Here is a 13,230-nt window from a genome sequence, read left to right on the forward strand (position 1 = left end):
CCTGGATTCCCTGGATTTTCAGTTTCTATCTGTACCAGTATGCATTCTCTAATAGTCTCTGATTTCAGCCAAATTCCATCTGACAGCAGCAATGCCATTTTCAGTCCACATCCTCTTCTGATCCAGTTTGAATATCTGGCAGCTCACTGTCAAAGTACTGCTGTGACTGCTGTTGAATTATGTGCAGTGAAAATTTACTTGTATGGATAATAAATCTATCTTTTGGTAATTTCCACATTCTGTTGAATTATGTTTCTTTGAATGGACACCAATATGGCTCTCTTTCAGTTGGTTGGCCAGATAGCAGTCTTCCAAATTTCTTGGCAGAGACAAGCAAGTGCCTCAAATGCTTCATTTTGTTGAAATATTTCAATTCCCAGAATCTTGTTTTTCACTAATGTCTTTAGTGCAGGAATTGAACTTCCTTCAATACCAACAATTCTTGGTCACATGCTACCTCTTGAAAGAAGTGATTGCCGGCCAGTTCTTTTAGGTACAATGACTGTGTATTCCTTCCATATTCTTTTGATTCTTCTTATATCCTTCAATATTGGGCCCATAGAATCCTTCAATAGTTTACCTTGGAGCTTGAATTTTCTTTCAATTGTTCGGCTTGAGGAAGGCTGAGCTTGTTCTTCCCTTCCGGTTCTCTAACACCACGTCTTTGCATATTTCCTTATAACACTACACCTTCTCCAACTGCCCTTTGACATTTTCTGTTCAGTTCTTTTAAGTCATCATCTCTTCCAGGAGCTTTAGCTTCTCTCCATAAAAGCAAGTTTCAGAATCTCTTCTGACATCTACGTAAGTCTTTTTTTCCTTTCCTGTCCTTTGAATGATCTCTTGCTTTCTTCGTGTACAATGCCCTACATGTCATCCCACAACTTCTCTTGCTTTCAGTCACTGTTTTTCAATGTGTCAAATCTATTCTCTAGCTGAACTCGAAATTTACATTGCGTGTGCTCTAGGACATGTATTGGCTCTCTTGGACTTGCCTTAATTTTATTCCCCTTCAATCTGAATTTTCATATGACAATAGATATCCTGTTTCACATTCAGCCCCTGACCTTGTTTTGGCTGATTTACTAAGCCTTTCCTTTCTCTCTTTCTACAGATCTAGTCGACCTGATTCCTGTGCATTAAATCTGGTGACTTCCAGGTGAATAGACACTATTGGGGTGGTTTGAAAAAGGTATTCCCAATGAGAAGTAATTGCTCTTGCAAAAATCTGTCATGCAATCTCCAGTGTCATTTCTAGCACCAAGATCATATTTTCCAATGACGGTTCCTTCTTCTTTGTTTCCAACTTCCTCATTCCAATCACTAGTGATTTTTAATTTATCTCGATTTCATGCTTGATCTATTGAAGACTGAAGATATTGGTGGAATTAGTTAATTTCTTCACCATTGGCTTTAGTAGCTGGTACATAAATTTGAATAATTGTCTTATTACCTGGTCTTTCTTGTAGTCACAGGGCTATTATCCTATCACTGAGAGTGTTGACCTTCAAGATAGATCTTGAACTTTTCTTTTAAATGTTCTTGATGCAAGAGATGCCATTATTCTTCATTGGTCATTTGCAGCATAGTAAACCATGTGACTGTCCTGTTCAAAATGGCCAAGGTCAGCTCACCAATGCCTTCTCTAGGGATCTTAATGCTCCATTTCATTTGAACCACTCCCAATATTCTGAGATTCATACTTCATTCATTCGACATTCTGATTATTAATGGATGCTTGTAGCTGTGTCTTCTCCATTTGAATTACACTCCAAGACCTGTTGAAGGTCCCGAGAGCTTCATCTAGCTCATTCATGTTGACTCTGGAAGAAGCAACTCTTCCCGAGTTGTATTTTCTCAGTGATTCAAAGCCGAAGAGGCTTATCATCCAGCACCATATCAGACACTGTTCTGCTGCTAATTGTATGGTTTTCGGTGGATAATTTTTCAGAAGTGGTCTACATCTTTCTTTTTCCTAGTATGTCTTAGTCTGGGGAAAACTTCTTCACCCTGAGTGACCTTGCTGGTATGTGAAATACCAGAGACATTGCTTACAGAAACATAGCAACATATTGACAGATGGGTGGTGGAGGTGACCTTAGATAGAATGTAGGAAAGATGACAAAACACTTTTGAAAAGTCAGCCTAAGGAGAGAATTGAAACTCTAGGAACATCCCTTTCCCCTGTGTGAAATCAGCAGGAAGTTAAATATGCTGTGTTCAGGAAGGCCCAACGATTGTGGCTATTTTATACCTAGTGAGCCCAAGCTTTGGTTCACCACCTATAGTGTGTTCCCACTGTGTACTGGGCCCAAGTTTTGTTTCTTTGTTTGTTTGTAATCCAGGGATACCTTCTCCCTGCCACCGAGCTAACATCTGAGCCACTTTCCTGGGCTTTAGCTGCTCGGGCCTTTTATTATAGGTAAATTAAAAAGGCAAAGTTGCAACTAATGCAATGCTTGACTCCTGACACCCCTGACTTAATCATAGAACCTGAGCATGAAAAACAACTTGGGATAGTCCAAAGCCCTATTGTCCAGAGAGGAGAGCAGGGGGACATTTGAAGTCAGAGTTGGGTCAGGTCTTCTGAGTCCCAAACCCAAGGAGTTTCTGTACCACATTACCTGGCTTCCGCCTACTCTGTTCGGCATTAACCTCCTTGGTTCTGTTCCACTTCCAAACTGTGCTGTTTGTCTGTCCTCTTGCGGTTCTCTATTAACACGAAGAGCCAAGAGTTTGTGAACATCATCTAGGCAAGGAACAGGAAGCTGCCAGAAAAAATCAATGCGTTCACAGTGTACATATCCAAATCATTAGTAGAGGAAGCTCGCCTTCGTTCTATTTGAATTAAGTGACACATATAATTATCTAGTCATAGAAACCCTCCAGGTGGTGCAAATAGTTTGCACTCGGCTAGCTGATGGTCCAAACTCACCCAGAACTACTGCAGAGGAAAGACCTGGAAAGGGATGCTCCTAGAACTTCCCTTCTCTCCTCATCTGCTTCCAGGAAAAGTATCAGACGAGGAACCCTATGCGGTAGTTCTCCTCTGTATCCAAACAGAAGGGCCTCAAAGGCAACTTACAACAGTCCTGAATATAGGGAGTGTTCTCCACGGGGTAATCTCTGAAAACAGAAACATGTATTACTGATAGCGTTTCCAAACAAAATAACTGAAAGCACAGCTGCTTTCCTGTGACCATCCCTTAGTCACAGTGGACGCTAACTACTGGTTATAATGACCAGGATGGTTTCTGTGACTGTAATATGATACTAACATGTACTGTTCGTTAGGTAAAGCTAAACGCATGATCTCAGTTCACCTGCATATCAACTGTCTGAGAAAATCTGGGATTATTCTTACGTCCACTTTACATACAGAGAAACTGAAGACAGGTGTGTGGGCAGGAATTGATCCCAGGCCCTCTGATCGCAGACTCATCATCACCACTTTGTAGGTCCCCTTCTTTCCTTACGGGTAGAGTGCTGCTCATGCCTTCTAATGCCAAGCAGAGTGCCGCGCCTCCAGTTCACACTGTGCTTCTTCCTTTCTTGCCCACACAGTTTGCCAAGGCCCCTCTGTAGCCGATGTGGTGTTCCTGTTGGATGTGGCCATGAACGGCAGCCTGGAGGACTTTGACTATCTCAAAGACTTTCTGGAAGAGAGCGTCAAGGCCCTGGACATCAAGGAGCAGTGCACGAGGGTTGGTCTTGTGGCCTACAGCAACGAGACAACGGTGATCAACTCACTGAGCACTGGTACCAATAAGTCAGAGGTTCTCCAGCACATCCAGAACCTCTCTCCCCAGACGGGCCAGGCCTACAGCGGAGCTGCGATCAGGACCTTAAGGAAGGAAGTCTTCAGGGTACAGGAGGGCAGTCGGAAGAACCAGGGGGTGCCTCAGATTGCCGTGCTGGTGACCCACCGACCGTCAGAAGACAACGTGACCGCGGCAGCGGTGAACCTCCGACGTGAGGGCGTGACCATCTTTACCATGGGCATCGAGGGGGCCAGTGACACCGAGTTGGAAAAGATAGCCTCTCACCCAGCTGAGAAGTACGTCTCCAAGCTGAAAACCTTCTCCGACCTGGCTGCCCACAACCAGACGCTTCTGAAGAAGCTGCGGAATCAAATAACACACAAGGTCTCCGTCCTCTCGGAGAGGACGGAATCGCTTAAATCTGGTAAGGCCGTTTACTGGGAGAAAGATGGAACATCTGAAAAGACACCCCCCACCCCATCTCTTTGTCTTTCAGACTTTATATATACAAAGGGCTCGAAGGGATGTGATATGGGTGGGGGAACGAATCTCTGATTTTTTACTTTAGTTTGATAATACAACATGTAATTGGGGGAAGACTATACATCGTATGAGTTGTTGTAATAGAGATAAGGGGTTTCACTTTTTCACTTCCAAATTTGGGAAGCTCTGATTTGATCATTCCTTACTGATGCCTCCAAGAATATTCTAGTATGGTAACTTTCTTTCTTCCCCTTTCTTTTTTCTTTTTCTCCTTTGCCTCTCAGGCTCCCCACATTCCCTTATTTTCTTTGGGCAATTTTTCTCTCTCTCTCTTTTCTTCTTTATTTATCTGCAAATTTCAATTTGCAGGATAAATGGAAAGCATGATTTAGATAGGAACACTGGTGGCACAGTGGTTAAAGCCCTTCACTCCGTAAGTTCAAATCTACTCTAGGGAAGGAGGCAGTTGCAGTCTGTTTCCTTAAAAATGTACAGCCTTAGAAACCCTATGCGACCATTCTACTCTGCCCCGTTGGGTTGTTCTGAATCAGAATCAACTCCGTGGGCAAGGGGTCATGATTTGTTTTGAGTCTATGGAAATGAAAAAATCCATCCCAGTATCTGAGCATTTAGAGAGAGAGAGACAGCAATTGATTTTAGTTATTTTGATATACTTCAGGTAGACACAAAGTCTATAAAAGTATTTATATGTGTGTATATAGCAGGAGCCCTGGTGTTGTTGTGGTTTAAACATTGGGTTGCTTAACTGCAAGATCCGCTTCCACAAACAGTTATAGTCTCAGAAGTCCCTTACAGGGGTGCTATGAGTTGAAATCGACTCAGTGGCAGTGGACTTTTTTGTTTCATTTTGTTTTGTTTGAATGCATTCTTTGAAAAATATTTATAACATGTGTCCTATAAAATCATCATTACCCCTACATCCATACGACCACTGAAAATGTCCCTGGTTCACTTATGTGACCACATGAATGAGGAATAGATTATTTGTTCAAGAAATAAACCTCATATGACCATAAAGTTCAGTTAAATGCCATCTGTCCTTCACAACGCACCTCTTGATTTTTTTTTGCTAAACTAGTATTTATGAATGAGAACAGTGATGTTTAAAGGTTGTAAATTTTTCTTTCTAGCATTTTGAGTGTATATAGATTTAGCATCATGCATGACAGAGAACTATCCCAATAGTATCAAAGTGTCAGACACGATGAATTTGTCCCAACAGATATATAGATTCACAACTTTAAGCGTGCCCCTTATGCCTAGAAATTGTTCCTATCTTTCTGGGGAAGTTCCAACTTGTTGTTCTTCCCATCTGCTCCCATGCCTTCTCCACATTTGCCCCAAGTGCCGGACTGTGCATTTTGTTCAATTTTAGGTTGTGTGGACACAGAAGAGGCTGACATCTACCTGCTCATCGATGGCTCAGGGAGCACTGAGGCCACGGAGTTCCAGGAAATGAAGACCTTCCTGTCAGAGGTGGTAGGGATGTTCAACATCGCTCCCCACAAAGTACGGGTCGGGGCGGTGCAGTATGCAGACACCTGGGACTTAGAATTTGAGATCAATAAATACTCAAACAAACACGAAGTGGGAAAAGCCATTGAGAACATTCGGCAGATGGGTGGGGATACACACACAGGCGCGGCCTTGAATTTCACTCTGAAGCTGTTGCAAAAGGCACGGAAGCAGCGAGGAAGCAAGGTGCCCAGTCACCTTATTGTCCTGACAAATGGTAGGTCCAGAGACAGCATCGTGGAGCCCGCAAACAGACTGCAGGAGGAGCATGTCCACATTCACGCCATCGGGGTCAAGGAGGCCGACCAAAGGCAGCTGCGTGACATTGCCGGCAAGGAAAAGAGGGTGTACTATGTGCATGACTTTGACTCTTTGAAAGACATCAGAAACCAAGTTGTGCAAGAAATCTGTACTGAAGAAGGTAAGAGAAATGGTTTTTGCCTTGCGATTTGCTCGCACCTGCCCAGTGCTGGTTTAGAGAAGTAATGGCCCGCTGTAAGTGGAGATCTGTGGCCCTTAGTGATTCTATTTGCTCTCCCGCACAATATGAAGGGCTCGTGATAGCATGGCTGACAGTTGGTGTTTCCTTAGTAAGGGCTTCTCCCCGCAAATCCCTGTTCGATTGATGCATGGGCAAAATGATCAGCTGATTTCAGGCTTGAGGGATACTCCAGGTTTATTTAAGTCATTTAAAAAAAATTTAAGAAGTCTTCTAGAGCTATATCAAGAGTGTGTGACCAAGGTGATTTTTACCCTGAGGGGACATTTGACAATGTCTAGAGATACTTGCCATTGTTGTCATTTAGGCGGTGGCTGTAGCATTAAGTGACTTAACCTTCTACAATAGCCTACAATGCACAGAACAGCCTGCCCACGATACAGAATTACCTGGCACAAAATGACAATCACGCTAAGGGGAAGAAACCTTGAGGTGTAAATTCAAGCGAATCTCTCAGGAACAAATACGATTTTCTCACTTTTATTGCCTCCAATGCTAACCATCCTGGCCAAGCACACACTTCATTTTCAAATTAGACTCACTCGGGTTAGTGCTTCGCCAGCTCGCTCCTTTTATACATGACACTGACCCGAGTAAACATCCCTGATTCTCTTCCGCAGCCTGTAAGGAGATGCAAGCCGACATCATGTTTCTGGTGGACAGTTCTGGCAGTATAGGGCTTGAAAACTTTGCCAAAATGAAGACATTTATGAAAAGCCTGGTGAGCAAATCTCAGATTGGCCCCAATCGGGTGCAAATTGGTGTCGTCCAGTTCAGCGACATCAATAAGGAGGAGTTTCCGCTCAACAAATTCACAAGCCCAAGGGAAATCGCAGATGCAATAGACCACATGCCGCACATTGGAGAGACCACGATGACTGGCAGTGCCTTGTCCTTTGTGTCTCAGTATTTCAGGCCCGACAAGGGGGCCCGGCCCAACGTCAGGAAGTTTCTCATCCTCATCACAGATGGTGAGGCTCATGACGTAGTAAAGGACCCTGCGGCAGAGCTTCGGCAAGCAGGCACCATTATCTACTCGGTGGGGGTGTTTGGCTCCAACGTCACCCAGCTGGAGGAGATCAGTGGGCGGCCGGAGATGGTTTTCTATGTTGAGAATTTCGACATTCTGCAGCGCATTGAAGATGACCTTGTTTTTGGGATTTGCAGCCCTCATGAAGGTAGGCGTGGGGTTCATTCACTAGAGGCACTATCCAAACACCAGATGCCAATGTTACTCACTATTTCATGAATGGGTAGACTACTACTTGAACATCAAACACACCTATTGAGAAATTATCCTGGGGGCATTTGACCTGCATGTAAAAGGCAACTTTCCTAAGCAGAGTTGTCAGCTCCGCTACTAGGAAGGAACAATTTAGGGACACGTAGAGCCTTCCCCATCTGTATCCACATAGCACTGGTATCATCCTTGGTCTTAGACCAGGTTCCCTGGAAGCACAGGGTGAGTCTGGGCTTGTTTATGGATATGATTTGCTGAGAAAGAGTTCTTAGATGGGATAAGGAACTTGGGAAAGGTAGGAGCTCAGCAAGGAGACAGTCTGAGCTGGAGACTGGCTTGAGCCTCATCCCATGGGGAGTTGTAGAACTGGAATCCCACCACAGACTTGGCACCTCTTGGAAGAAAGAGACCCAGCCTTTTGTACCGTGTGTCACGGGCTACCAGTGAGGTGCTGAGCTCAGGAGTAGTGGTATGTAACCTCCTGCCCAAGATAGCTTGAGTTTGGCTAGGCTGCACAGCAAAAGTATTTTTACAGTTTGAAGAAAATGCATCTTTATGTAAAATAAGAGAATAATTTAGAAAACCCTTGGGTATTCATTAAATCCTATAAAGGAGGGATTTAGTACAGGAAGATGAGTAATGGATGCTTCAAAGGAAGTTCATGGCATAATCTCCACCCTTTTCCCATGAACCTTCGGAGATATAGAAGCAATGAAACAAGTACAAGTTCAGAAAATACAAGGGACAGATTCAGAATCTGATCCCCAAGGTTTGACGGCAGAGGTGTTCTGAAAAGTGCCCATACAAGAGACAGATCTTAATGAACTTTCAAGGGAGAGAAAAGCATTGTTACTCAGATCATGTTCAACTCACACCAGACACCTTTGAGATCATGGTCAGCGTTTCGAGAGTAGAATACACTTGACTTCTATTCCCTGGTAATACCACCCAGGACAAATTTGAACTCCTGGAATGGTCCCAATTGTGAGTCTCCTGAATTATCCATCCAGGGTTTTCGGGACATCAGAAGGTCTAGGGGTACTGCTTCCCTCTTACTGGAACCAGCCTAGAATAAGACTTTGCTTTCTGGTTCCTTTGACGGGGCCTCCAGCCAGTGGCGCAGACTACATTGTGTATAGGGTTTTGAACAGCCTTACCACCTGGTCAGCAAGGGGTTGGCAATGGAAGAATATTTGATGAATCTCTGGGGAGTGGGGGTTGCTCCTTAGAGTCCCACTTCTCAGGAATGAATGAGTCAATATTTGAAACATGCCTTTCTAAGACCCATAGAGAGAGTGGGTGATTCAAGGTCGAAATAGCTACCCATCTTATAACTCTATTTCTCTAGAATCAATGAGACAAAGCTTGGAACACTGTGGCCTTTGGATGCAACAAGGCAACAATGGGTTTTTTCTGCTTTACTGTTCCACGTCCTTGGTCCAGGATTAAGAAAGTGACTAAGAGCATCATGCTCAGATAACTTAGCTGGGCCAAGTAAGAAAGAGGCTTAGGTCTATGATGAGGTCTAAAAATGAAAATAGATAATGTCTCAAGAAAACCAAAAAATGAGAAAACATAACATTGAAAAGTCAGCCATGAACAGCTGTCATGTTGTCAAATTCATTTCTTTCAAGCATTTCCCTCAAGATGTATCTTAATTAGATCATGACCCCTGTGGCTTAAAAAAGAGTGAGAGAGAGAAATGTGTATAAATGAAAGCACATGTTGAAGAAACCACTTACTGATCCAAGAAAAATTCCCCAGAATTGTACATGCTTTTTTTTCTCCTTCCAGTCTTAAATTAGTTGACATTTTTATTCCAGGTGATTCTGTGGACAGTCCTCCCATACTCCACTGCAGTGGATTGCATATTTGCTTTATCCGACAAGGTCATCTCATTGAGGATTACTATGTAGTGTCAGTCCAATTGGAAGTGTCCTGTCTTGATTATGTAGGAAATCAACATTTTAATGTAGAACATGATCACATGAAGAGAATTTTTTAAAAATCATTTTATTGGGGGCTCGTACAACGCTTATTACAATCCATACATACATCCATCGTGTCAAGCACATTTGCACATTTGTTGCCATCATCATTCTCAAAACATCTGCTTTCCACTTGAGTCCCTAGCATCAGCTCCTCATTTTCCCCTTCCTTCTCCGTTTCCCCCTCCCTCATGAACCCTTGATAATTTACAAGTCATTATATCTTGTCATATCTTATACTGTCCAACGTCTCCCTTCACCCACTTTCGGTGTCTGACCTCCAGAGAGGAGGTTATATGTAGATCCTTGTAATTGGTTCCCCCTTTCTACCCCACCTTCCCTCCACCCTCCTGGTATCACCACTCTCACCACTGGTCCTGAGGGGTTCATCTGTCCTGGATTCCGTTTCCAGGTCCCATCTGTACCAGTGTACATCCTCCAGTCCAGCCAGATCTGTAAGGTAGAATTGGGATCATGATAGTTAGGGGGAGGAAGCATTAAAGAACTAGAGGAAAGTTGTTTGTTTCATCATTGTTATACTGCACCCTGACCGGCTCGTCTCCTCCCCGTGACCCTTCTGTAAGGGGATGTCCAGTTGCCCACAAATGGGCTTTGGGACCCCACTCTGCATTCCCCCTCATTCACAATGATGTGATTTTTGTTCCTTGATGCCTGATAACTGATCCCTTTGACACCTTCTGATCACACAGGCCGGTGTGCTTCTTCTATATGGGCTTTGATGCTTCTGTGCTAGATGGCCGCTTGTTTACCTTCAAACCTTTAAGACACCAGATGCTATATCCCCTGATAGCCAGGCACCATCAGCCTCCTTCACTACACTTGCCCTGCCCCCATTTGATAAAGAGAATTTTTTAAGGAAATTTTAAGACCTCTCATGGAAACTGTGGGGAAGGGGACATGGTATATGGGAAGTTTCTGCACTTACTGTGTAATTTTTCTGTGCACCTAAAACTGCTTTAAATTTAAAAGGGTTTTGTTGCTGTTTGCTGTTGTTGTTTGAGTTTCTCATGATACCCAAAGTCAATTTCATATGGTTTTCCCTTCTCTTTTAGAATGCAAGCGGATTGAAGTTTTAGATGTTGTGTTTGTGATCGATAGTTCTGGCAGCATTGACTATGATGAATACAACATCATGAAGGACTTTATGATCGGCTTGGTGAAAAAAGCTGATGTTGGCAAGAATCGTGTCCGGTTTGGTGCTCTGAAGTACGCTGATAACCCAGAGCTGTTGTTTTATCTCAATAGCCTTGACACCAAAGGGGATGTGATTTCCATGCTCCAGAATGACCAGCCAATGGGGGGCAACACTTACACCTCCAAAGCACTGGGCTTCTCTGACCACATGTTCACGGAAGCCCACGGAAGCCGCCTACACCAGGGGGTGCCCCAGGTCCTCATTGTGATCACAGATGGGGAATCCCATGATGCAGATAGACTCAATGCCACAGCAAAGGCCTTGCGGGACCAGGGCATCCTTGTCCTGGCTGTGGGGATTGCTGGTGCTAATCCTGTGGAGCTGTTAGCCATGGCCGGGTCAAGTGACAAGTACTACTTCGTGGAGACTTTTGGAGACCTGAAGGGGATATTTTCAGATGTGTCGGCCAGTGTCTGTAACTCTTCAAAAGTAGGTAAGGTTTATCCATTAAGATTTTCCTAAAATGAGCAGAGGGTCAAATGGGGGAGAAATCAAGATAACAGCTCTCAGGAGCAAGTTCCCGAGAGAAGGAAGAGAAACCTTAATTGTTCAGTGGGACTTTCCACAATGACAGAATCTCAGGGTTGGAAAGACTGCAAGGACTTTTATTGTGGCCTCCTCCCCAAGGAGAAAATACCTTTTCGATATCCCTACTCACTTCTGCCTAAACTCTTACACCACTGGGGAGTTTACCACTCTCAATTAATCTTTTTTTCGTAGAGCATGAATTCACTTGCATGCCATTTCCACGCATGAATTATTCTTCCTGCTCTTTACAGAGGAAGTCAAATTCTTTTTTTTTTAATCATTTTATTGGGGACTTTTACAGCTCTTATCACAACCTACACATCCAATCAATCATATTTGTACATATGTTGCCATCAACATTTTCAAAACATTTTCTTTCTACTTGAGCCCTGGGTATCAACTCATTCTCCCCACCCTCCACTCCCCACCCCCAAGGAAGTCTAATTCCATCTCCTCCTAAGAACCAGCATTATTCATCTGAAGACTTGGACTAAAGGTCGTCAACTCCTCTCATTTCTACTGTGGCACAAACTTTAGAACATATTAAGTCCCATCTTAACTGCTGTATTCCAGCCTAAAATGTTCCCAAGACAGATTACAGTGGGATTTCTTTTGCACCGGATGCTGAGTATCTATCATGGCAGCTAAAGACCTCATTGTCAACTTCATCTATCTATCCACCAATCTCTCTACCTATTTATTCATTTTTGTGGCTGCCATTCCACTTTTTTTGGTTCCGAAGGAAATTGGGGTCTGCTAAAATTCCTTGGACTCCTCGCAGGTGCAAATGACCAGCATGGAACTACCTGAAAGGTGGGTAGTGCAAACTTACCCAGTGCATCTGGAGACAGACCTGGTGGTTTGCTTTGAACGGCCTTACAAGCTCTCTGAAGAGCTCCCACTCTGTGCACATGGGGTGGCCGTGGCGAGAAGGGACTTGACAGCAATTAGCAGCAGCAGCAGAATTCCTCGGTATTTGTGCTAACATGAACTTCACTAAAAATCCTATTTTTGCTGCATGAATTCCTTTCATCCAGATTCCAACATCTTGATGCGGGCCTTTGAAACATATTTATCTAACTGTTCTAATCGTTCTACACCCTGACTTCTTGGAGTGCCACGCCTATCTTTTTTCTTTCATAAACGGACAAAGTCATTGCGGGTCCCATTGGACATTGGAGGACATTGTTTGCCTCCTGTGGCCAATCGCTACAAGGGAGCTGTTTTCCTTGCATCTCAAAGAGGAACTGTCTTTCTGCAGTTTGCTGGAGCAGCAGCATTGCCCTGTTGGAACATTGGAACTTCTCCTTTGGGCAGCAAAAGAGCTCTTGGTGTCTCATATTTGACTCTGAAACACAATCATTTGATGAGTTAACCACTTCCCGAAGGATCTATTGCTTTTTGTGCCTTCGTGGCTTATCCCTACAACAGGAATCTTGGTCTTATTTAGTATTTCCTGTGTCTACGGTGAGAATTAACTTGGGTCGGTGATGAGGTAGCTGGGGAACTCAGGAAAATAGTAATGCTTACCAGAAGGCTAAAGGACACACTTAAGTTGTATGCCAAGCATGACTCATTCCTCAGCAATGTTCTCATGTTCCTTTTGTTTTAGATTTGCTGCATTCATGCAAGGGGATATTTCTAAAATATATTGCATTGCTTATCCCCACATACTTTCTGGAGTAGGTATTTTTATGTGCACCCAAAGGGGGGGGCGGCGGTTAATAAAGAGAAATCGTCACCATACATTATGATTTTAAAACCTCTCTTCAGTTTGAGATGATAAATGAGAACAGTATTGGCTCAACTAGCTAGGGAGGCCAAGTCAATGATACAAGCCATCTGTCTTTGAATCTCAAGATGGATATGTGTGGGTGGAGATTTTGTTTTGTTTTGTTTTATTGCTGGGTTACTACTGTCAGTTGACTTTGTGGAAAGGGGAAATCTTGTCGGTGAGTGTTTTCTGAGCACCCCTGCCG

The 13,230-nt window shown here is 43.7% G+C and overlaps 1 protein-coding gene across 1 annotated transcript in view; it reads left to right on the forward strand.

Moving 5' to 3' along the window:
* Window positions 1–13,230, forward strand: part of LOC101655657 (collagen alpha-6(VI) chain) — a 134,799-nt gene that overhangs the window by 3,739 nt on the left and 117,830 nt on the right. The window contains exons 3-7 of the mRNA XM_004704181.2: window positions 3,295–3,396; window positions 3,565–4,185; window positions 5,641–6,201; window positions 6,900–7,457; window positions 10,581–11,156. Of these exons, the coding sequence (XP_004704238.1) occupies window positions 3,295–3,396; window positions 3,565–4,185; window positions 5,641–6,201; window positions 6,900–7,457; window positions 10,581–11,156 (2,418 nt within the window). The remainder of the gene's footprint in view (window positions 1–3,294; window positions 3,397–3,564; window positions 4,186–5,640; window positions 6,202–6,899; window positions 7,458–10,580; window positions 11,157–13,230) is intronic.

This window comes from Echinops telfairi, unplaced genomic scaffold, assembly GCF_000313985.2.
Source record: "Echinops telfairi isolate 266 unplaced genomic scaffold, ASM31398v2 ScPeMD7_7420;HRSCAF=8458, whole genome shotgun sequence".
Classification (NCBI taxonomy): Eukaryota; Metazoa; Chordata; class Mammalia; order Afrosoricida; family Tenrecidae; genus Echinops; species Echinops telfairi.